Source organism: Pipistrellus hanaki (assembly GCF_964339955.1).
Source record: "Pipistrellus hanaki genome assembly, chromosome: 4".
In the NCBI taxonomy this organism is placed as follows: Eukaryota; Metazoa; Chordata; class Mammalia; order Chiroptera; family Vespertilionidae; genus Pipistrellus; species Pipistrellus hanaki.
In genome coordinates, this window is record NC_140506.1 from 6125272 (window position 1) to 6149200 (window position 23929).

Consider the following 23929-nt stretch of genomic DNA (forward strand, 5'->3'; position numbering starts at 1 on the left):
TTGGCCTGGCACAGGAGGTACCTGTCCTCTGAGGCTGAAGCAAGAAGAGGTCGGGGAGGGCTTAGAGAAAGACTTGCAGTTGTGGCATGGAGTCACAGGAGAGAAAGGCAGATGGCCCAGATTTCTCGATGAAGTCCGAGGCAAACTTATCTGCTGAAGGTATTATTAATTTGTTGCTCTTCTTGCTTGACCAAATCCCAAACATAAAACTATAACAACAAAAGTAATATTCAGTACATTAGACTTCATACTTCAAATATTTATTTTATATTAAGATGATAACCTATTACATAAATCTTTCCTAGGTGTGTGAGTCTATTTCTTAGTGTATAAACCAAAACTTTAAAATATTCCCTTGCCGAAACCGGTTTGGCTCAGTGGATAGAGCGTCAACCTGTGGACTAAAAAGTCCCGGGTTCGATTCCAGTCAAGGGCATGTACCTTGGTTGCGGGCACATCCCTAGCAGGGGGTGTGCAAGAGGCAGCTGATCAGATGCTCCTCTCCCATCGATGTTTCTAACTCTCTATTCCTCTCCTTTCTTCTCTGTAAAAAAATCAATAAAATATATTTTTAAAAAATAAAAGATTCCCTTGATCTAATTTTGAATTTTAAAAAATTGATACTCTATGGAATTTATACTGTTCTCAATCAGGAAAAAAAAATAAACTCCACTGGAAATATACTGTCAGTGTATTATGTACATTGGTTACCAAATTTAACAAACAGAAAACATTCTGGCCTTGGAATTAAGTTCACCATATAAGCTTAGATTGGTTTCCCTATCAAAAGGTAGACATCAAAATATTTCATAATTGGGGGGATCTTTGAGATCAGTGGCTTCTCATTTAGGGGCCTCGCACTTCCAGAATATGTAAATTGAGCAGTAGAAGTTGATGATCTATTTTCAAATTCCAATGCATCTAATGGAAATCCTACTTCACCGATGGGAAGGCTTTGAGGTCCTTTACAATCATTTGAAATTATTTCAGTTCCATGGGGTCACTCTTCAGAAGCAATTTTCTTGGGAGTTAGGGCTTTGCATTTTGTATCTTAGCGTTTAGTCTTCTTAGCATTTGGGACCCAGACACTTCGCATTTGGATTCTAGGTTGCTTTGGGAAGAGGATGTATCAATAGGAACCCCCTAATATGAACACATGAACACTAGGATTTGTTAATTTGTACTCCTTCTGCTGGCCAACTTTCCAGTAAAGCGGTTTCTTAAAAATCTCCATAGAGGTAATTGAAAAACAACAAAAACCTTTTAAAAAGTCTTCATCGTAAAGATGCACCATGAAAGGGCAATTTCCAAGTCCAAATTCCTTCTGTGTAATTTTAGAGTAAGCCTCACTTTTACTCCACTTACAGCACGTTAAACAGAACACAAGGTTATGCAGCCAGTGTAGGAGTCTGCAAAAAGAAACCTTCGGATCCTTCTACAGTTTTAATCTCAGATGTGCATACCAAAACGCATACATTCTTATCAAATAATTAACACATATTCACAATGAACAAATAGGGGCAAACTTTGTACAAAAGTTCTGCTACTATTATCATTTCTGAAAAACACTTAACCCACCAGCAAGAGAGACACAAGCTCAGCCTTTTAAAAGACAGATCATTTGAGTAGAGAATATAAGATATAGGTAGTCACAATTAGAGGTACAAACAATAGTTTTCTTCTTGTGGGTCCTTTGTAAATATTTCTTTATTTTTCTTCCTTATATATCATTAGACAAAGCAGTCATTTCTTCTCAAATGATTAATTTTTTGGAAGGGGGGTTGCTATTGATGGTCTAAAAGAAGCGCCTTCATAATTTTATCCGAGGCAGAGATAGGATATTTAATAATTCGTATCTCATTGATGTAGTCTTTCAAAATGTTGATTAAACAGAGAGGTCATTTTCCAAGTCCAAATGTTAAAACTTTATAAAGATACTCAGAATTTACAACAAATGATAACAAGTAGTTTTGTGCATTCATTTTCTATGATAACCAATAACGTATGCCAACTAAAACCCAGACTTCATCCTGGCATCAAGTGAACACTGCAGAATAACAGAAGCTGAGGGCTAGTCATTGTCATAGATGCAACCTGAAAGAAAAAAAAGCAGACTCAAACATGGTTATACAAAACCCCCTGAGTGTTCCAAGGTTAGAAATATGGGCGATGAATATGCTCCTGGTTTAAAATTTTAAAAAAAGTACAATTGGCTTATTTTATAAAAAACAAACAACAACAAAAAAACGTAGTTACAAGGAAGGCCATATATTTATTTCACTTTTATTGCTCAGTGTTCAATTCCAATAAAGTTTATGGACAAATTTATTCTCTAACAAAATGAAACTGGGGATTATTTTCTTTTATTTGCCACTGAATTAAATTTATTTTGTGGTAGGCATTCTGAATGTGGTTGGAAATAGTAAACATCATCAAGAATAAGTTTAAAAGGAGACTTAAAAGCATCATGATTAACATTATGCTTCATGTCAGTTGAAATTAATTTTTTAGATAATAATTTAGGAATATATAATGCTTAGGAAACTAGTGAGTATTATAGGTTAGGAAATGAATACTAGGTACACATATATTTTGTTGATAAAAACAATTCTTATTAAGATTTGTGGTATAATAAAAAAATTAACCGACTATTTTTCTACTTCTGTTTTCAAAGAAAATAAATGAGATTCTCCCTTTCCAGTTATGTACAAAAATATTTTTTTTCTCATTGTATGAGGGCATTTACCTTTTCTAACATTTTCAAGTGATTTAAACTCTGATCAGATTGGAAGGTTCTAATAAATCAGCAAGCTATTTTCAGAATTTGACAGGACAATAGATTCACTGCCTGTTCTCTGTGGTCAATGCCATGGGAGACTTACCATCAGCTATATCATCATAGATCTCTCCATCACTGTAATTGTAGAAAAGAAATTTTATTTTTAAAGGAAATATCTGAACATTAAAGCAATATTTAGATGAAAATTTTAGTAATATAACTTGATATGACACAAAGCATTTAAGGATGAAAAGTTGCTATGCATTTATAAATGGGAAGAAATTTCATATTCATCTGCATCTTCTTTCTTTGGCTTAACCTATTCCTCTTTCATTCTAAAAAACACCTCCCCAATTTATTTCTGTTTACGATAGACACAGTAATCAGAAACACGCCTTAGGAGCACAGTCCATGCCTTGGGGGAATGTTTAGACGCAGCAGTGAACCTAGCATACAGCTGAGCTTGGTAAGAAGAATTTGTTGAACTAAACAAACTGGAAAATCATGTGGTATTAGAACCAGTGGGGTATTATTTCCAATAATAATAAAAAACACACAAATTCATTATACCTGTTAATATCAGATTTATGCTTTCACTTGAACTTCAAATATTGAATGGAATATAATATTTGACATAGAAAATGGATGCAGCATTTTACATGTTTCTTATAATTTTAAAATGTTAGTTATAAAATATATAAATACTAGTTATAAAATAAGTAGCCAAGATATAGTTAATATGGTGATTCTTATGTTATATAATTCTAAAAAACAATATTTATGATGATAGGCAGCTTTCATAATACATTTTAGGTTTTATCTGTCCCTTTATAAAACATCCTATTCCACACGCACACTGAGTGCCTCTCGTGTCCCAGGAGATAGAAATATGAGGAAGACACAAACTTTGATTTCAAGAAGCTTATAATCTACTGGATTAGAAAACGGTATACACACAAGTAAAATAGAAAGTATCTTACATATTAACATAGCCTTGAAATATAGGACACGGTTTCAAAGGCCAGAAATGTAAGGTGACTTGGTCACGCAGACCAGACCCACATTTGGTTCCTGTTCTAGCTCTGAGCTTTCCTCATGAAGCAGCAGCAGGCCCTCCAGACTGCTGCCAACCATGGCAGATGCTTTAGTCCCTACGTCTTCTGTTTGGATCTTTCTCTGAGACTGAGGGAGGCTTTGGCTAATGCAAACTCTGACACAAAGGCAGAGAGGACAGACTTTCCTATTATCCACTAAAAAACTTATCAAGTATTCATTGCAATAGGCAGTATGCCAATAATTACTTACAGAGTCCTCTTTTTAAATTCTCTCTTAATCACCCCGAATAATCACCGGGGAAGATGTCCTCTTATTCACCACACATTCTTTCCATGAAATTTCTAAGTTATATATATAATAAAATCTATTGAGAAATCCCATGCCAGCATTGTGATTAATGCTCTGAATCAAATGAAGTATTATGATTTCTGTTCTTTTGATTCTATACTAGTTTGCAGACAGAGCCCTTAACATTGATTTCTCTCTTTCTGGCTGGTGCCAGGGTGTTTGTGGATATCGTCTGTGAACCCTCTTTGACTTATTTTATAAAGCTGAATTCTGTAAATCTTTGTGTTGGGAAATGACCTAATCAGATAATGGAATCATTTCTTGCACTGGTTTACTTGGAACAGAATCTCACAATGTTTGGGGGGACTCTGGTAGCACACTGCCACCAGACAGTGACAACAACTCATTCATAAGAAGAGAAGAATCATTGATTGCTACATTTTCTCTGGCATGGCTCCAAAAAAGACAACTTCAGACTCTACTATGCCTGGTTTGAGTAAAGAAAAGTCCTTAATTAAGGGCCGAAATATAAACTATTAATAGGTGATATTAACACCTACTATGTAGGCAATAATTGATCCCTGATTAATTCAATTCAGCCAACTGCATTAATCAGCAAGTGAAATGAGAAGTATTAATGAAAGTGTTTGAAGCTGTCTCCAATGTTTGCAACGTCTGTCTCCAATGAACATATAAAACTAAGAACTGTATAATGGTGAATGAAAAGGGCTTCTTGTCTATTTTAAGCGACACTTTATGAAAACCTTAACTTTATTATGGATTATGGGTACTGACAGTATGACATTAGTATAGCATATTGTTTTAAAATTTGATTTCTGGTAATTCAGTAGATTATGTTATTTAAATGATGTTAAGAATCTTTCTTAAAACAAAGCATAAAATTCTTTACAAGTATAACAGAAGAAGAAAATGAACTTACTTGTCCACCAAGTTACTCCGGAGGACATAACCATCTATGAAAGAAAAAGAAAATGAAAGTGAATCTAATAGTGCAGACTTGAAAAATCTTTACTCTTCCTTTAAGAAATTGAATTAGAGTTGAATCTATATACATATATATAAAAGTCTAATATGCTAAGTGTCCAAACATCCAACCAGTTGCTATGACATACACTGACCACCAGGGGGCAGATGCTCAATGCATGAGCTGTCGTGATGTGCACTGACACTGTGGACCTGGCACCCACAAAACTACACTCAGCTTCCCCAAAGTGGGACACAGGCCCCACCACCACCCTGGAGCAACAGCCCACCAAATTGCAGCTGAGGCTGAATTTTGTGCACCGGGCCTCTAGTATTAAAATATTTCTTCTAATTAATTTTCTTTCAATGTGCACAAATCTATGCACTGGACCACTAGTATTAACATAATACGTCGAATAATTGTATATCTATCTTTAAATATGACCCATTTTTCTTATGTCTACTTTTATCTTCTTCATTTCTTTTCTCTTCAACTTTTCTCTTTCTCTAACTCCAACACGTCTCTTTTCCTCCATTTAAAATCCTTCCTCCTTTCCCCTGTAAATATATATATTTTTTCCCTTCTCTAAACTACTGCAGGTTGTAGTACAAAGTTCTTCCAAATTTTAGTCTATTTCTTAAGGTGTCATCCACGGGACCCATAGGAAGAATTTAGAAAACACAGTTTCTCAAATTACAAAAGTAGTTCATAGGTAGGTATTGTATTTTAAATACTACCATATCTACGACTTAACACTTCCAATTTTAGTGTATTGGGCGGAATCAGCATTGCTTTCAGATGCCAGCTATCTAGTGCTACTTGGGGGGATGTGCATTCTGAATGGTCTCCTCATGGCTTTCTGATCTTCAGTGTGAAGGACCCTCCTCTACTGCTTTTGCCACGTGAGAGTCTCATAGTTGCATTTTTATCTGACATGGAACAAATCATTACTGAAGAACACATAGCAGGGATCCTAGTAATTCCCTGGTTAAGTAGGAAATGGACATATTTTATGCAAGAAAGCAAAAAACAAAACAAACAAACAAAACCCCCACAACTTCTTTGAGCACCTTCCTTTTGCCCCTCAGAGGTGAAAACATTCTTAGAAAAAATATAGACTATTTTCTTCAGAAAATGCCTGCTGACATCTCATTGCTATTACCAACCTTTGAAAACATTAGTTTTGTGTTACTGCCTGAACTCTGCTGTATACTGGAGAATAATACCATTTATTGCCTTGTCAATACAGCCTCTAAATCACTTCTTTCCCTGAGTCAATCTATTGGCTTTGATTCACTTCAGGTATATAATTTGGGTTCTAAATCAAAGTAGATGAGTAACAAAGAATAAACCAGAAAGCTCATAAGCAAAGATCTACACAAATAATAATCAACTTATAAATATATTGATGTCATATAACTATTGATTTTATATGAAAACACATGATTTTTAAAAATTAGGATCATACAACTGAAATTGTAGCTTAACATTAAAAAAAAAAAAAGTTCCCTTGAACTATTCCAGGGTAAAAAACTTCACCAAAATATTTTCTCAAGAAATTCACCACCTTCAAATGAAAACTGTTGATAAGAATTATACTTGAAAAAGAAAGAATCAAGGTTATTTTTGAATTCCCTCAGTATAAAAGCAGTGAAGAATGGTGCAAAATGATAAAAGTACAGTAAAATAATATTTTATTCAGTGTGAAAAATTAGACTTTTAAAAAATGTATATATATTTTATTGATTTTGTACAGAGAGGAAGGGAGAGAGATAGAGAGTTAGAAATATCAATGAGAGAGAGTCATCGATCAGCTGCCTCTTGTACACCCCCTACTGGGGATATGCCCACAACCAAGGTATATGCCCTTGATCAGAATCGAACCCGGGACCTTTCAGTCCCCAAGCCGACGCTCTATCCATTGAGCCAAACCGGTTTCGGCAAATTAGACTATTTTATATCTTCTTTTTATTTCAGACAAAGCAAAGTAGCAAATTATTAATGTAAGAACAACTAAAACTTATCATCCTGGGGTAGTCTTTAATGTCCCAGTTCCTTCACTCATTTCATGTTAAGAGATATTAAACAAGTTATATGTCATAATTTAACAGTTTTTAAAAGGAGATAAGCTCATCTCTAAGAAATTCAATTTTATGTGTCTCTTTAATGAAAAAAATAGTACAGATAACAAGGTTTAAGAATAAATTGTGGTTCTGTGTTAGGTTTCAATAACTAAATCTGTCTTTATCTATACTTATTATGTCCAGAGCCAGAATCAAATGGGAATAGTTCTCCATAGATGGAAATAGTACAACCTTTTTTTAAAATTATTATTAGTTAAAATTTGTGGTTTTATTTTCATTTTGAATTTTCTCTTAAAACACATTGGGGGCAGGGAGAAACAATACAACTCTGTCCCCATGATAGATTCATGTTTAAATTAACAAGTGAAAAATAGTGACATATATAAACTAAAGCTTTTAACCATTATGTCAACCTCATTGTGAATTGTTGGGGCTTTATAGATGCTCTGAACTAAAATTAGGAGACAGAAAACTAGAAAAATGTGTAAGAAATTATAGTGTTGTCAGAGACTGGAAGTATTCTGGCATCAAATATATTTCTGCTTTAAAACATATTTAGAAGATTAATATTAATAAACATAGAAACAGAGAATATAATCATGATTTTTGGAAATAAGAGGTTTTTCGTTTCCTGTGCTGTTAGGTAATCTACTTTTTAAAACTCAATTATGCTAAAACTGTGTAAACCTGAATAAAACACTCTCTGCAATTAAGCACTAAAACTGTCCTTTACTTGACCAAAATTAATAACTCGTGACACAGCTTAATGATCTAACGTCACAAAATAAATTACAAAAATTATATTCTCTTAGATTCTCAAAGCCCTATTATGATATTTCCTCTACATCTTGCCTATTCACGAGTTCTGTGGAAGAGCCCTCTCTTTTGTTGAATGCTCCACTTTTGTTGTTGTTGTGTGTTTGATACATAAACATCAATGATTGTGAATATTTTAAAGGAGATCAAGTGTGGGATGGCAGTGTGCTGCTCTATTCCAGTTCCCTGGAATGATGTGATAATTGGGGGCTTAGTAGCTATAAAATGACTATTAAATAGCATTTTTACTGGGTTAATGACTTTTCATACTGCATAGTTTTTGCTGTCTAGTACATTAAAAAGCCTCTGCTAAAACTTCATTCTGTTAAAAGCATGCTTCATGACAGTGTCAAAACAAGTGACTTACTGTGAATTTTTATATAATCTCTCCATTATAGTTCCTAGAGATAATTTTTTTTTGTAGTACAAAAATACTCTCTCTGTTCACATGTTCTATGTACAGCCATCATAAAGGAATGATAATGAAAAATGCAAGCACCTGGCTGGTGTCAGTGGTTGAGCATCAATCTATAAACCAGCAGGTCACAGTATGATTCCCAGTCAGGCCACATGCCTGGGTTGTGGGCTCAATCCCCAGTATGGGGCATGCAGGAGGCAGGCAGTCAATGATTCTCTCTCATCACTGATGTTTCTATCTCTCTCTCCCTCTCCCTTCCTCTCTGAAGTAAATATGAGACATATTAAAAACATATAAGCAAATGAAGTGAATAAAAACTGCCTTATAGTTCTGTACCACGTGGAATGGCTTCCATGTTTGGTTAGCCCAATAATCTTGTGGGTTTTGGCAGGGATCCTCACACATAATATGAAATTATTATTTGGAAACCTCACATTCACAGAGCGGAACACAGTGGCTTGAAACAAATGTTTTGAAATATGTGGTGGGGGAGAGCTCGTTAGGGAAGGAACACCCGCCCCCGACTGTGCCAGCCGTGTCTTCGGCAAAGGTTCGCCTGTGAAGGCAGCTGTGTCCCAGAACCAATGACTCACCTTGCAGAGGGGAGATGTGAACATGATATTATTGAGGAAAGAAATACAAAGTCATCTTCAAAATGGGAAATGTTTTCTAATAGTTTCTGCATTCTAATAGTTTCCATTTTGTCACTTGATGAAAATGACAGCTTTGATTATTTCTTCAGTATTTCATGTGTGGTGAGCAAGTCCGGATATAAAGTGAAATTTATTCCATTTAACCTCGTGCAGTTTACAAAACAATAAAATCATATTGTGTAGATTAACCCAGGCAAGTAGAACAATGTCCAATTTCAAGGGAAAATGCTCACAATATGATAAAAGGGAAAAAGGAAATGCAGTGCATAATACTGAATATAAATTATTATAATATTATCCTACTTTTATAGAATGTTCTCTCTAGGTAGGTATCTCTCTCATTTCTGAGGATCCACTCAAGGTAAACTTCAAATTTCTAAACTTAAAATTTTTTTCTTCGTGTGTTGTTTTAGAACTAAAACCAGAATTATTTAAGCAAAGAATGATCAGTTGGATTTGGAAAAATTCAAAGCACCTTTAAAATCCCCTTTTCTCTGATATCCAAAAGCCATGGAGGACATTTCAACCACAAATAACTCAGCCTGCGTCTCATTGCATATTTTTGTAGAAAAAATTTTCTCCAGTGACAAGAGGTGGGAAAGCTCACAGCTCATGAGACATTGAGTTGTGGAATATGCGCAAATACAAGGGAGAAATGCGAAACATTTGGGAACGTGCCAGAATTATCTATTTAAGTTCTTAGCGCCTTTGAGAGCTGTACCTCACAAGTCAGTGGGTGAGACCTGATCAGATGTGCTCAAGCCTGGGAGAGGCTTACCCTCCACTCCCCAGTGGGAAGGGATTAGTGCTAATGCTTTAGCCTCTAGTTCCTATCATTACCAGCCCTGGGCTTAAGTAGGCGATGTTTTCTTTCCTTTGATGGATTAAAGAAGAATGGAGAGTAAGGAAAACGTTAGGGTCACCAGGGTGTTGGGTTGCAAAAGCCTTTGCTGCTAATCAGATGATGCAGAAATAAGGAACTGAGAGTTTGAAGGGCTCCCGAATGATACACAGCAAGCGAACGGCAGTACGAAGGCTAAGACAGAGAACTTCCTTTTCCTAACCAGTGAAACTACTCCACAGACATTTCCCCGTGGATGCCTGCTTGTCAGGCTTTTATCTGGTTCTCCAACTGCAATGTCCAGATTGTCCAATTCCATTCAGCAAGCCCTAAGCAAGGTGCCAGGCGCTTAGAATGTGTTGGCACAACAATTTTGAAAGCCTCTCATGGAAGCTGCTCTCAAGCTCAGAGTCTTATAAGAGTAATAGACTCTTGATTGGTAAAGAAGTCAATTAAAGCAGCAAAAGTAATAGCTTGGTGTGGCAGGGGAGATATTAATGGTGATGGGGTAGTTGGGAGTAGGGAGTGGGTGTGTGTCCAATTTTAAATGACAACTGGGTTGTTTTTAATAGACAATTATGAGCATTCCAAGTAGAATAAAATAGCTTAGAAGGGTGAAATAGAGTACTTTATTGGGGGAATGACAAATAAGAGTTTGTAATTTTAGGGTGTCAGCTGCAGGTGGGAAGTAGTTGATGAGTATGAGGATAGATCAGAAAGGGTTTTCTGTATGAGGCTAAAGATATTTTTAATTGATTTTTAGAGAGGGAGGAAGGGCAAGGAAAAGAGAGGGCAACATCAATGTGAGTGTGAAACATCAATTGGCTGCCTCTTACATTCCTCCAACCAGGGACTGAGCCCACAAGCTGGGCATGCATCTTGAATGCCTTGCCTCCTTCCCAGGAGTGGACTTCCATTCCTGAGGAACAGAGTGGTATAAATACTGCAACTTGTTTCCCTCTGGAGGGGTAACTGCTGCTCCAAGTTCCCTACTAGATTAACCTTTAATCACTCGAGTGGTAACTGTCTTCTGTCCCCTGTTTACTTCTTCACTAGCCTACGTGTGTTTCCCAGAATCACCTCTCAAATGAAGAAGCCAGAGAAAGTCTTTAAATAAAAAGAGGTACACACACACTACAGACATAATGATCTGGTTTCAATCCGCAGTTTGCTGACCACAGACTTAGGCCCATCAACCTAATCATTTATTTTAATGTTTTTATTTACATGATTTTTAACATGCCTATAAATCCTACCCCACATTAAGCAGTCTTCTTCTCCCTCCTATTATTGTATCTGGAGAATTTCTTTCTTTCTTTTTTATTATTATATTTTATTGATTTTTTACAGAGAGGAAGAGAGAGGGATAGAGAGTTAGAAACATCGATGAGAGAATCATTGATCAGCCGCCTCCTGCACATCTCCCACTGGGTATGTGCCTGCAACCAAGGTATACGCCCCTGACCGGAACCGAACCTGGGACCCTTCAGTCCGCAGGCCGAGGCTCCACCGCTGAGCCAAACCGGTTTCGGCTGGAGAATTTCTTCATGTTACTTTCATGATCATCAGGTAAAATATTTAATTCAGTATATTTGTCACAACTTATTTAATTATTTAAAAATGCTGAACATTTTTATGACCTTTCTATGCTTATACTTTCTCTGCATTGAAGGCCATTCCTTTGGGTACATCCTCCCAAATGCCACTCTGAAAGGGGCTTTCTTTGCTTCCTTGAGCTCTGTGGACACATTATCTCCAGTGAGCTCTAAATCTCAATACCGCACTGCCTGTTCTCCTTTGTATCCACCTTTCATTTTCTCCTGTGAAAAGCCAACCACACCTCCTCCATGATAACTTTAGCTCCACTTTCCCCACCCTTGAGTCACTGTTTTGTTCTTCAAGCTCCATTTCAGTTCCTGTCCCTGAGTCACCTTCCTGTCATTGCAATTCAACTGGGAGTTCACGTGTTCTCTGCAGGCTAACACAGCTGATATGGGGCAGCCATGCTGTCCTATATCCGATTTCAAATATAGGACAACATAGTTTTGAGTTACCCTTTCCTTGACTTCAAATTCATAAGGTTCCTTTCTAGTATTTGACCAAACATTTGCATCTGCCTGCTTTCATAGTTGACAGAGTGAAAGAGAACAGGACTGTCTTGTAGTCACTTGGAATAGCATGCAGTATTAAATGTGTTCACTCAGAAAATGAAAACAAGTGAATTTGCAAGGTAGGAAAACTGGAAACTCCAGGCGTGACATGTGCTATATAATTTAAAAACCAGGCCAGAGCTAGTGCCCCTCACTACCTTAGCTGTGGCTCTTCCTTCAATACGGAGGAAGAAGCTGGGGAGAGTTATCATCACAGGTTCCCTCCGACCCCAGAGCTCATGACTCAGGAAGTCAAGGGCGGGGGCAGGCAACTGCGATTCCAATGCACACACAAGGGTCACCTGGTGCCGGTGTCTGTGGGACCCCCTTTCAAGAAGCACCAATTTGGCACTGCCATGGGAAATAGAGCAAGTGGGGAACGAAAAGAGATGGGAATCAGATATGTCGATTGCAACACAGCAAGTGTTATTTCCCATAATTCACAAAGCATAGAATGGAAGCAGGTGGTCATTGAGCCTTGCGTGGCTGCTACACTCAGGGGGCTTCTCAGAAGAGTGGTCAGTGACTTACATTTGCCTTCGTCATTCCTGCAGAGGACTTTTGTGTCGTCGGTGTTTTGTATAACTTCGAGGGATTCACCAGGTTTCACCGGTAGCTCTCTGTTTCCCCACTTCTTAGAAGTTAAGGATGGGACGACTGTGGTTGAATACAGGACCCTAATTTCACCATCATACTGGGGGGAAAAAAATTATTGATTATGAGTATTATTCAAGTAATATTTTATTTATGTATTTATTAAGAAAGTCTTTGCTAAATAAACAATTCCTTGTTTTTAAAAGATAATGTTAAGAAGAGCCGGGACTGGGTTTGGCTCAATGGATAGAGTGTCGGCTTGGGGACTGAAGGGTCCCGGGTTTGATTCCGGTCAAGGGCATGTACCTTGGTTGCGGGCATATCCCCAGTAGGGGGTGTGCAAGAGGCAGCTGATTGATGACTCTCTCTCATCGATGTTTCTAACTCTCTATCTCTCTCCCTTCCTCTCTGTATAAAATCAATAAAATAATAATAATAATAAAAAAAAGAACAGCGAAGAAAATGTGTTTTATTTGTGTGGGAAAAATCGTATATAACCTCACCAACCCAATTTAATATTTTTCATTAAAATTTTTTAAAAGGTTAAGTACATTCTTATTTTTATACACTTCATATATTTTAAAATTACAAGCACTGTGTTTAGCTAACACCCCAATAACTTCACATAATTACCATTTCTTTTTTTTGTGGTGAGAACATTTAAGAATTATTTTCAAGGGTATAATACAGTATTGCTAGCTACAATGACCATGCTGTACATCAAATCCCTAAAACTTATTCATTTTATAACTGAAAGTTTGTACTCTTTACCCTTAGACCAATATCTCCCCATTTCCCCCTGCCTCTGGTAAAACCTCATTCTCCTCTATGTTTCTGCAAGTTTGGCTTCTTTTAGATTTTACATGTATGTGATATCACATAGTGTTTGTCTTCCTCTGTCTAGCTTACTTCACTTAGTATAAAGTCTATCTGTGTTGTCACAAGTGGCAGGATTTTCTTCCTTTTATATGGCTGAATAATATTCCATTGTATATACACCACACTTATTTTATCTGTCTTATTTTTAGATTATCTTCTTATCAAAGTTCAAAGGACAGCTAAATAACCATTTAGATGGTTATTTTATTATGTATATTATGTATTGTACGAATTTGCTTTATTTGTTATAGGAATAAATTTAAATCTAAAATAAATTTCATAGAAAATATAGGAGTTATGATGGATAGCTGTGATACTGATCATTACATTTCTGATATATTCATTTTGGAATTTAAAATAATAGAATTTTTTTTCATTAGCACTTTGAACTTTGTATGATATTTAAATATGACATACTTTAAATTTTTTCCTGAAGTCTTTTTCTTCTTTTTCCTGCTTTTTGAGCTTCTTAAGGTCTTTTTCTTCTGTTCTGGCCTTGGCTCCTTGACTGAGAAGGCAGAACACAGGTAAAACAACACTTAGTTTAGAAAATATAAAAAAGAATAATGTATTATAGAAATGTTAGTGATAACATTAAATTTTTGTTAAATTTTGTTTTTCATTATTTGTCTCAATACAGTCATTGTAATAAATGATGGCATTTCATAATGCAAAAGAATTGGCCAATGTCATAGAAAATGCTTTTTTTAAAAAGAGCACTTAAAAATGGATTTTCATAGCTTAAGAAGTTTATCAATATATTGGCCTTTCCATATCTACTTAAAGCGGAGCCATAGTGATACCAATTGGTAAAGCCAATTGTCATAAGAGGTGATAAGTCCGAGACAGCGGTTCTCCAGCGTGGCCCCATACAGCTCACCTGGGAGCTGTGTGTCATATATATTTATGCATGTATGTATAGCATATATTTAAATATATTTTTACTGATTTCAGAGAGGAAGGGAGAAAGAGAGAAAGATAGAAACATCAATGATGAGAGAGAATCATTAACTGGCTGCCTTCTAGAAGCCCTATACCAGGGATGGAGCCTGCAACCTGGGCATGTGCCTTGACCGGGAATCGAACCAGAACCTCGTGGTTCATAGGTTGATGCTCAACAACTGTGCCATGCCAGCCAGGCTTACCTGAGGAGCTTTTAAAAAAATAAATTGCCCTTGCCCAATTGCTAGCAATTATGATTACATTAAACTAATTTAAAATTCCAATTAGTTAGACTAAGTGGGGTTGGTGTACTGCAAGCATGTCAAACTCAAAGGCTAACACAGGCCAAATCAACAAAGTCAAGGTTTATGTGGGCAGCAAAAAAACAAAAGTTACAATTTTCAGAGAAATGTAGGTTTATTTTAATAGAGACATACTGAATAAAAAGGGCTGAAGTAAATGAGTAATTATTAACATAAATTAATAGAACATTTTAATAAAAATTAATATTTTTTCTTGAACATTCACTTATCAGACACCAAATAATTACACAAATTAATAAGCACAATGCAAATAAACCTATTTTTCTTATTTCTGAAAGCAAAATGCTTCCTGTTGTGCACACCAAACAAGTCAATACAAGACTAATGGCATGGCAATTGACTGCTAAAATATTCACTGCTGGTATCAGTGGAGAGAAATGGTGCGCCTGCGCATAGGTGCGTAAGGGAAATTAATGCAACATGGTTATAGTAACAAGTCATTAGCGAACTTTATAGTTCCTTATTCATAATTATGTATAACAGGATATTGTAAAAATTAAGTTATGAAATTTTTATTAAAAGGTTTCTTACATACAGTTTTATTGGCTGGGCCACAAAAATATCCATTGTGGGACGCATGTGGCCTATGGGCAGTGAGTTTGACAAGATAAAATGTTGTCTATAACTGATTTATTTAAAATGTTGTTTCTTAAATTCTTAACCTTAGAATTTAGTGAATCCCTGTGAGATGAGTCAGGACAATATCCTGCTTCCTCACTCAGTATCTCCCATCCTAGGGTACTCTGGGCAAGAGTGGAACACCCCATATCTGATGAGCACTCTGACATGATCAGAATGTACAGGAATGCCAAAACTTCACCACCAGCTATCTTTGCAAATCATGTATTTAAAAATAGAACACTATGCTAGAGAACATAAAATTGTTTTAAACTCTGAAAATAAGCAATGGGTAAGAAAACAGCTGCATCTCAGGTTAAGTTGAATCAGCTGGTGTTTATTTTTCGTGAAGAGAAGGGTCAGTGTGTGACTCTGGGTTCCTAGAGAGATGTTGTATGGGATGTAGCGGCATCTCCACAGGAACACAAAACAGAGAAAAGGCATGGAGAACTGCTAGGGAGGGGAGCCATTTCCCAATGGTGAGGAATATGAAAGCTAAAGGGCGCTGAGATGACGTTTTCCATTCATGGAGAACTGAGACCGGGGTTCTCCTTTTGGCTTTTGTCGCTCTGCCCGTGGAGCGTGATGCTCATATATATTAGTAATGACAGCATATTCCCCCTCCGGTTTCTGTAATCTTGGTACTGCCTCTTGTCCAGTAAAATTAGTTTAGCAATCTTGATAAAAAATAAATATTTTGAGTTTATTTTATGCATTTTCACCAGTGCAGCTCGGAAGATATCACTTATTGTATTCCACTTATGTTACTTTCACCTTTCAGCTAATCAAGTCCAGGATCTTTTTGTTCACTTTTCTTTTTTTCTTTTATGCACGTATGTATCAGATCATCTCACATAGTTACTGAGCCACAAAAATAGATCCTACCGTGTGATTTTCCATTTCAAAAGAGTTTTCAAAAGGAATGCATTTTGTATCAACTGATTTTAGAATATCTTACCATTTTAGCCTAAAAGTTAATTGAAACCTTAGGTGAGCTGAAGAATGTCTCTATTGACTTTTTTTTTTTTAATTTGAATAAATTGTTGAGAAACTGATGCTTTTGTAAAAAAGAGACCAGAAGTCCTGTTAAAGAACCAGTCTTCCTCCCGTAGAAGAGGCTGACACAAGGCGGTGGAGGCTGATATATAAATAAGAAGAGTAGTCAAGACAAAATGGTTCTGGGGGAACAGTAAAAATAAAGGGAGGAGATGAATCCGTGAGATCAATGTGATCAAGCTCTCAAATATTTTCTCAGAGAATAAACGAATGAATGCAGACATCAGTGAGTCACAGAGCAGAGGATAACCAGAGGACAGTAAGCCATGGGGAGAGGGGAGGGCAAGAGGAAGAGGTGAGGAAGGAGAGAGAGAAAGAGGAGGATCAGGGCTATCCACTCACAAACATGGCAGGAAGTTAGAGCTGGGACCAGGGAGAAGACAGAGGGAACTCGATCTCACACAGCAGATGCACACGTATCGGAGTTTGATTTGAGTTCAGTGTTCTTGAGCAGTCTCATTTTCATCACTTCATCGTAATGAGAACATCTTACTTACTTCATGTCTGCCGAAGGTGAGGGGTAATCAGAGGCATCAACGTCATCATAGACTTCCTCCCCCAAATCTAACAGAAGACAAATATCCAATGTTGAAATGCTGTTAGTTCAAATTTCGACATGAGCATTTAATGTTTCAAGGAGAACAAAGTAAGTGTTCCTGTGGCCTCTGTACATTTCTCCTGAAAGTAGTGTCTGCTCCCTAAAGGGGAGGAGTTCACACCTCATTGGATGACTGTGTTAAACGTCCCTCCAAATGTTAGTGGCCATGAAAAACCCCAAACAGTGACAAGTTATTTGAAGATTCACAAGTCTGATGAATGTCAGTATTAGTAGGTTACTGACCCCCAAAAATTACATTACTGGTCAATGGCAGTATTGAAATCAAGATTCTTTTGGGATCTGGGGTGTTAAATAATATATCATTTTATTTTTTAAAATTTTATTTACTTATTTTAACCTTCACCTGGGAGGCAAGGGAGGAGGCAACCAATTGATGTGTTTCTCTCATATCAATGCTTCTCTCTGTCTTTTCCTCTCTTTCCCACTCTCGCTAAAAATCAATGGGAAAATATCCTTGGGTGAGGAAAAAAAAAACAACAACAACACAAAACTGATTGAAATTGTACAAAGAAGAAATGTTTATATGTAGCAGTGAAAAATTTTCCAAATATAACATAAATTAGACATTTTAAAAAATAAAAAAAGTACCCAAAACCAGTTTGGCTCAGTGGATAGAACGTCAGCCTGCAGACTGAAAGGTCCCAGATTCGATTCCCTTCAAGGGCATGTACCTTGGTTGCGGGCACATCCTCAGTAGGGGGTACGCAAGAGGCAGCTGATTGATGTTTCTCTCTCATTGATGTTTCTAACTCTCTATTCCTCTCTCTTTCTCTCTGTAAAAAATCAATAGAAATATATTTTAAAAAATAAAAATAAAAATAAAAATAAAAATAAAAAAAGTAGATTTAGAAGGGTGGCATCTAATCTGATTTGTTTTAAGAGATTGTTATGCAGAAGTCCAATGTATCAAGCTCTGATTGAATTGGGAGCATGGGAAAGTTGCTGTCCACCCCTGCCTGCCTATCCCTTTTTCCATTATGACCCTCATCCACTGGAAGAACTGTTTGAAAACCATCAATATTTAAAATTTTCCTCTCCATGCTATTTCATTGTTGAGAAACTGTGACGTTACTAGACAAAGTTCCACAACTTATTATTTTCAGTCAGAACTTAAATCCAGATATTATGACTATATCCAATGATTTCTATTTCACTCCCCAAACCTGCAAGAAATGAGACATAAAATATATAGTTAGTTTTTATTACTTACCCAATTGTTTAGGAGGAGCAGGGAAACTGGAAAAAAAATGAAAACACAATTATAATCACAACAATATAAACACAGAAATTGATTATTTTAGAGAGACATGGACATGTAACAGACTGGAAGCTTACTGAGGCCAATCAATCTGTTGGCCATCATTCCTTTCTCATCCTCCATTTCTCCATTAAGTCCAGTTTCTGGTCATTGATTTGGAATTTAGCAAGCCTTTTTTGAACTCCAATGTTAGCCAAAAAAGGCAGGAGTCAAGGCAGTCACTGATTTATTTTCTCGTAGCCATTGGATCACGTTTTCTGATTTGTCTTATGAGGTTTGGGCACATTATTACCACAAAGTAAATTAAATGGCCTCAATATTTTGGATTCATTGTGGCATAGCTCAGGCCAAAACTCTTTGTTTGACTCAAAGAGTAGAAATGCAGAATCGAAATTTACAAAGGTCTAAGATTCTTCATATGACCATGAAGAATCCTATATATATCCCGAATATATATCCCCAAACAGGAGAATGGTGAATAAGAGAGGCATATCCACTGAAACAAGTGAGAGAGAGCTTATTAATAGGAGTGATCTGAAATCAGGATTGGGTGTCATTTAGTTGCAAAAGAAAAAGGTCTTTGCTTTTATTACTTCCTGAACTTTAAACTTTAAACACACACACACACACACACACACACACACACACACACACACACACATCACTGGAAGAGTGGTGCACAGTTTTATGTAAGTATGAGAGGTCGTTAGTTCAAATAATCCAAAATTAGAATTAGCTTTTGTGTAATTGAAGGAGAAAAAATAATCTTGGCTTTTATTTCTAAGTAAGGATTATATTTGAGTAATGCTTCATCAAAAGATTTGTATGTTCAGCTATAGTTTTAAGTGTCCTATTTATTGAGTGATGTTTTAGTGTCTCACAAAAGAGTTGAGTCATGTACCAGATAACATGATTAAGATCCTTCAAATTCACATGAATGGAATTTGTACTAAAGGTTATTTTTGGATAGAGAAAATTGTTGCATTAATTTTTATTTAGACAAACTGAAGATATTTAGGCTAACTTTAGTATTGTATAAATATATCATTCAAATAGCATTAATATGTCACTATTGTGAAAGTGAGTTACAAAAACTTTAAATAGTGTGTTTAGAGAAAAAAAATTTCAAATGTGTTCTTTATGTCTAGCAAATTATTTTTTAAAAGAGTAAGTATATTTGCCATAGATGGTTTGGCTCAGTGGATAGAGCGTCGACCTGTGGACTGAAGGGTCCCTGGTTCCATTCTGGTTAAGGGGGCATGCAGGAGGCAACCAATCAATGATTCTCTCTCATCATTGATGTTTCTCTTTCTCTTTCCCTCTCTTCCTCTCCCTCCCCTTTTCCTTTCCTTTCTGAAATCAATATAAATATATTTAAAAAAAGAGTAAGTATATTTTGAGGAGTAGTTAATGCAATATATTATATGATAAAATATGGCATAGGAATTGTGAGCTTTTAGATCTAATGTTACAGTTTAAAAAGTCCTATTAAGTTATGAATGTGTGAACGTGTGTGTGTGTGTGTGTGTGTATTTGTGCATGTTTGTCAGGAAAACAAAGTATATCTGTGAATCATAATTTAAAAAAATACTTAGTGCTCCTCTTATGTAAATGCAGGAGTTTAAGGGTGAGACAGTAAGTGAGGCTAAGGTGATTAATTTAAAATAATATTAAAATTGTGTAAGCCTGTCAGAATTTGGTTATTGGTTACAAAATATTAGTAGGACTTGATTAAATTAGTATTAGTGTAGTTATTGTGCACTGGATTTGGTTGGGTGACTCTTACGATGAACCTTCATTATTGTCTGACTCAGAGTCTTTAGGTTTTTCTCGTATACTTTTCTTTCTGTCATCTTTTCCCTTTAAAATCTTCAAAATCCCCCAGGACCACGAGTTATTCTTCTCTTCAACCTGTAGTGTGGAGCTTAGGGCATACAGGCATTGATCAGAATGGCATAATCAATGGAACACGAAGACATTGGGTGGACATTAAGGCTTGTTATAAATAGACTGCATTGATCATTCAGGCAGTGAGCTACTCATTGTAGCCAAGATGGTGCGATTAAGCTTACAAGTCATGAGCTCTGAATACTCCTGCTTAGTAAGGTAAGGAGCAGGTACATTGTATTTTTTTTTTATTTGGTGAGTTTTCCCTTGATTCTTAAAATAGTAAGTCAAGATTAAGTTTTAAACATCAATTTAGTTTTATTTTTTATTAAAAGTAAGTAATTAATAGGTCTTAAAATTTAAAATATGCCATTTTGAAAGTTTAGACAACTCAAGGGTAGGGTATTCAGTACTGATTTTGCCACATATAGAATATAGTCTCAATTTATTTGGGGTTCCTATGACTATGATTATTGTACAAAGAATGGCCATGCAACTGATAGACTCTAAGGAGCTTGTTGTAAAAGTAAATTATTAATAAATAAATGATTGGGAAAAATCTGGAAAACAAAAAACACACAATATCTGCAATTCTTTATCTCTTTTTAAAATCACTTCTTTTGACATAATTGTCTAGGTTTTTCCAAACAATTACACTTCCTGATTTATGGCTGTTAACTCAACTTTTAAATCCCTTTTTTGATAATTTATAAAAAGAACACTATTTTATGCTTTTTTATTCTAACTACAATCCAAAACTTCAGGAGATTTTAGTAAATACAATAATTTGCAAGATGGAAATTCACTGATTATGCTTACCCATCATCAGCATCTTCCTCTTCAATCCCATCATAAATATCATCATCTGGGGGAGGTGGAAACATCCCTTCATTTGGAGCAAGAGGGAAAAAGCTTCTTTTAGTTTTGTAATTTGGTTGTGTAATAGTCGCTCAAACTTTGATAATAATATGCTTCATTTAACTATATAAAACATAGTAACTATTTAAATAAATAGCTACTTATATAAAAGTAGTAGCTATTTAAATGAAAAATAATTTTACTCCCTCACTCTCACATAGATAGTAGGTACACTATTCTGTGTAGACAGAATTTTTGCAGGTGAAATACAATACAACTATGAGGGATAATAATAGGTACTGTGCACTAGAGAGAAATGTGTAGAATAAATATTAGAAAAAGAAATAGAGTTAAATATTTATTGTTGAAAAAGAGAGGGGAGAAGATGATAAGAAAAATTTAATAGTGAGAAGACATTTAGAAAAAGCTATTAACCAAAGTATAAGTAAAGAAAAGCAAAGGGAATGAAATGTGAATTTGTAAATATTGATGGTAGCTGAAACAAACATTTTATTTTTTTTTAATTTCACTGCATCAATGTAATATTTTAAAAGTTAAAATACTTTGTTTGAGTGTTATCCCAAAACCCCCAGGAACCTCGGTGTTTGACAAACACTTATTTAACAAATGTTTATTGAGTAGCTTCTCTGTGCAAAAATATGCACAATATAGGAGACTATATTTGCCAATGATACTTCTGATGAGGGGTTAAAATCCAAAATTTATAAAGCACTTATAAAACTCAACACCAAAAACAAACAATCCAATTAAAAAAATGGGCAAAAGACCCAAATAAACACTTCTCCAAAGAGGACATACAGATGGCCAATGGACACATGGAAAGATGCTCAACATCACTAATCATCAGCGAAATATAAATTATAACCTCACACCTGTCAGAATGGCTGTCATTAATAAGGCAACAAACAACAAGTGCTGGTGAGGATGTGGAGAAAAGGGGACTCTCGTGCACTGTTGATAGGAATGCAGATTGGTACAACCACTATGGAAAATAATATGGAGCTTCCTCAAAAAATTAAAGATGGAACTGCCTTGTGACCCAGATATTCCACTTCTGGGAATAGATCTGAAGAAGCCAGAAACACTAATTTGAAAGAATGTATGCACCCCTATGTTCACCGCAGCACTATTTACAATAGCCAAGTGCCCAGCAGTAGATAAATGGATAAAATAGCTGTGGGATATTTCAACAATGGAATACTACTTAGCTATAAAAAAGAAGGAAACTTTACCCTTTGCAACAGCATGGATGAACCCGGAGAGTAGTATGCTAAGTGAAATAAGCCAGTCATATGTAGAATTTAATGAACAAAACAAACTAACAAAACAGAAATAGACTCATAGATAGAGAACAGATTGATAGCCATCGGGGGGGGGGGGGGCTTTGGGACTGGGTGAAAAAGATGAAGGGATTAAGCGCACACACACAATTACACACACACACACACACACACACACACACACACAAAAGCCTCATAGACACAGACAATAGTACGGTGATGACCAGAGGGAAAGGGGAGTATGGGGAGTTAGAAGAGAATAAAGAGGGGATTGATATATGGTGATGGAAGAGCATTAACCTGGAGTGGTGTACAAACAATACAATATACAGATGATGTAATATAGAATTATATACCCAAAACTGACATAATTTTATTAATCAATGTCATGCCAATAAATTCAATAAAAATTTTAGAAAATGTACAATGGATTTGAAATTTAACTTTAGGATGAAAATGCTAGCACTGCAAAGTTTTGGTAAAACTCCCTTATTTTGTTGATGAGAAATCAAGGGATCATTAGGAGTCACAGATAAGGTGACCATATAAGTTATACAATCAATGATACTTCTGAACATGAAGGAGGGTGCTCTAGGAATGATGCCTATACAGCTGGCACAATCAGCGCTGCCCTGGGCACACCGAAAGTGGAGCCAACTTCTGACTCATAACAAGCATTGGGAGGAAGAAGCGAATTGCTCAGGGATACTCGGTGACCAGGGCTGAAATCCAGGCCATTGGTTTCAGTCCGGTGTTCATTCTACCACTTTAATATGCTCCTCGCAAGGTGCAGACAAAGAAATTGCATCATTAATGTACACAAAAATGTTGAAGACTTGGAAAAACTTCTGCTAAAAGTGTGTGGCTTACCTCCACTTCCACTCTGACTGTGGCTAGAAAAAAAACAGAGACAGGTCAAATTCGCATGTGAGTTACGTAGTTATTAGGAAGAGAAGCACTTGTATGAGCAATTATACCAAAGAGAAATGACTCCAGTTCAAAGTTCTTAGGATATGTGAAGAAGAAAATTGTTCTGTTTCATAAGAGATGCATAGTAACAAGGCCTATAGTGACAAAACAAAATACAAAACAAAACAAACCTCATCAGAACCAAGTGAGTTTTGATACTACATAAAGTATTCAAAACAACGATACTGTTTGCTCCTAACATTTTCCCATGAGGCAGTTTTTGGGTTATACATTATTACATCATTCCATAGAAGGATTTATCAAAAAAAAAAAAAGAGTATTATTCCATGAGCCATATAGAACTATTATTGTATTAAATCAATTCTCTTTCAATATCTTATAACCATAGTATTTTATTCTTAGTACATGATATTACATCTTATTTTAAACAGGATAAGTTTTAAAAATTGATAAATTTTAAAGTATTACTCACGGGGCTATCTAGAGTGTAGTCCCTGATTTTCTAAATCCAGACTGCTTGTATTTCTTATTTACTTGTATATCATTCTATATCCCTATATTTATTTATTTTTTTGTTAATCCTTACTCAAAGAT

At 35.8% G+C, this 23929-nt stretch overlaps 1 protein-coding gene across 3 annotated transcripts in view; it reads right to left on the reverse strand.

The window, feature by feature from the left end:
- Positions 1-1428: 1428 nt before the first annotated feature.
- The window catches only part of FYB1 (FYN binding protein 1), a 124055-nt gene continuing 101554 nt past the window's right edge, over positions 1429-23929 (reverse strand). For 2 of the 3 annotated variants that reach the window (XM_084880572.1, XM_084880574.1), the window contains exons 10-19: positions 23276-23298; positions 21066-21132; positions 20146-20283; positions 18312-18337; positions 16980-17046; positions 13961-14051; positions 12602-12764; positions 5064-5097; positions 2883-2914; positions 1429-2094 (exon numbers count right to left, since the gene is read on the reverse strand). In XM_084880572.1, the coding sequence (XP_084736698.1) occupies positions 2072-2094; positions 2883-2914; positions 5064-5097; positions 12602-12764; positions 13961-14051; positions 16980-17046; positions 18312-18337; positions 20146-20283; positions 21066-21132; positions 23276-23298 (664 nt within the window). In that variant the 3' untranslated portion in view covers positions 1429-2071. The remainder of the gene's footprint in view (positions 2095-2882; positions 2915-5063; positions 5098-12601; positions 12765-13960; positions 14052-16979; positions 17047-18311; positions 18338-20145; positions 20284-21065; positions 21133-23275; positions 23299-23929) is intronic. The other variant, XM_084880573.1, reaches the window with a different exon arrangement.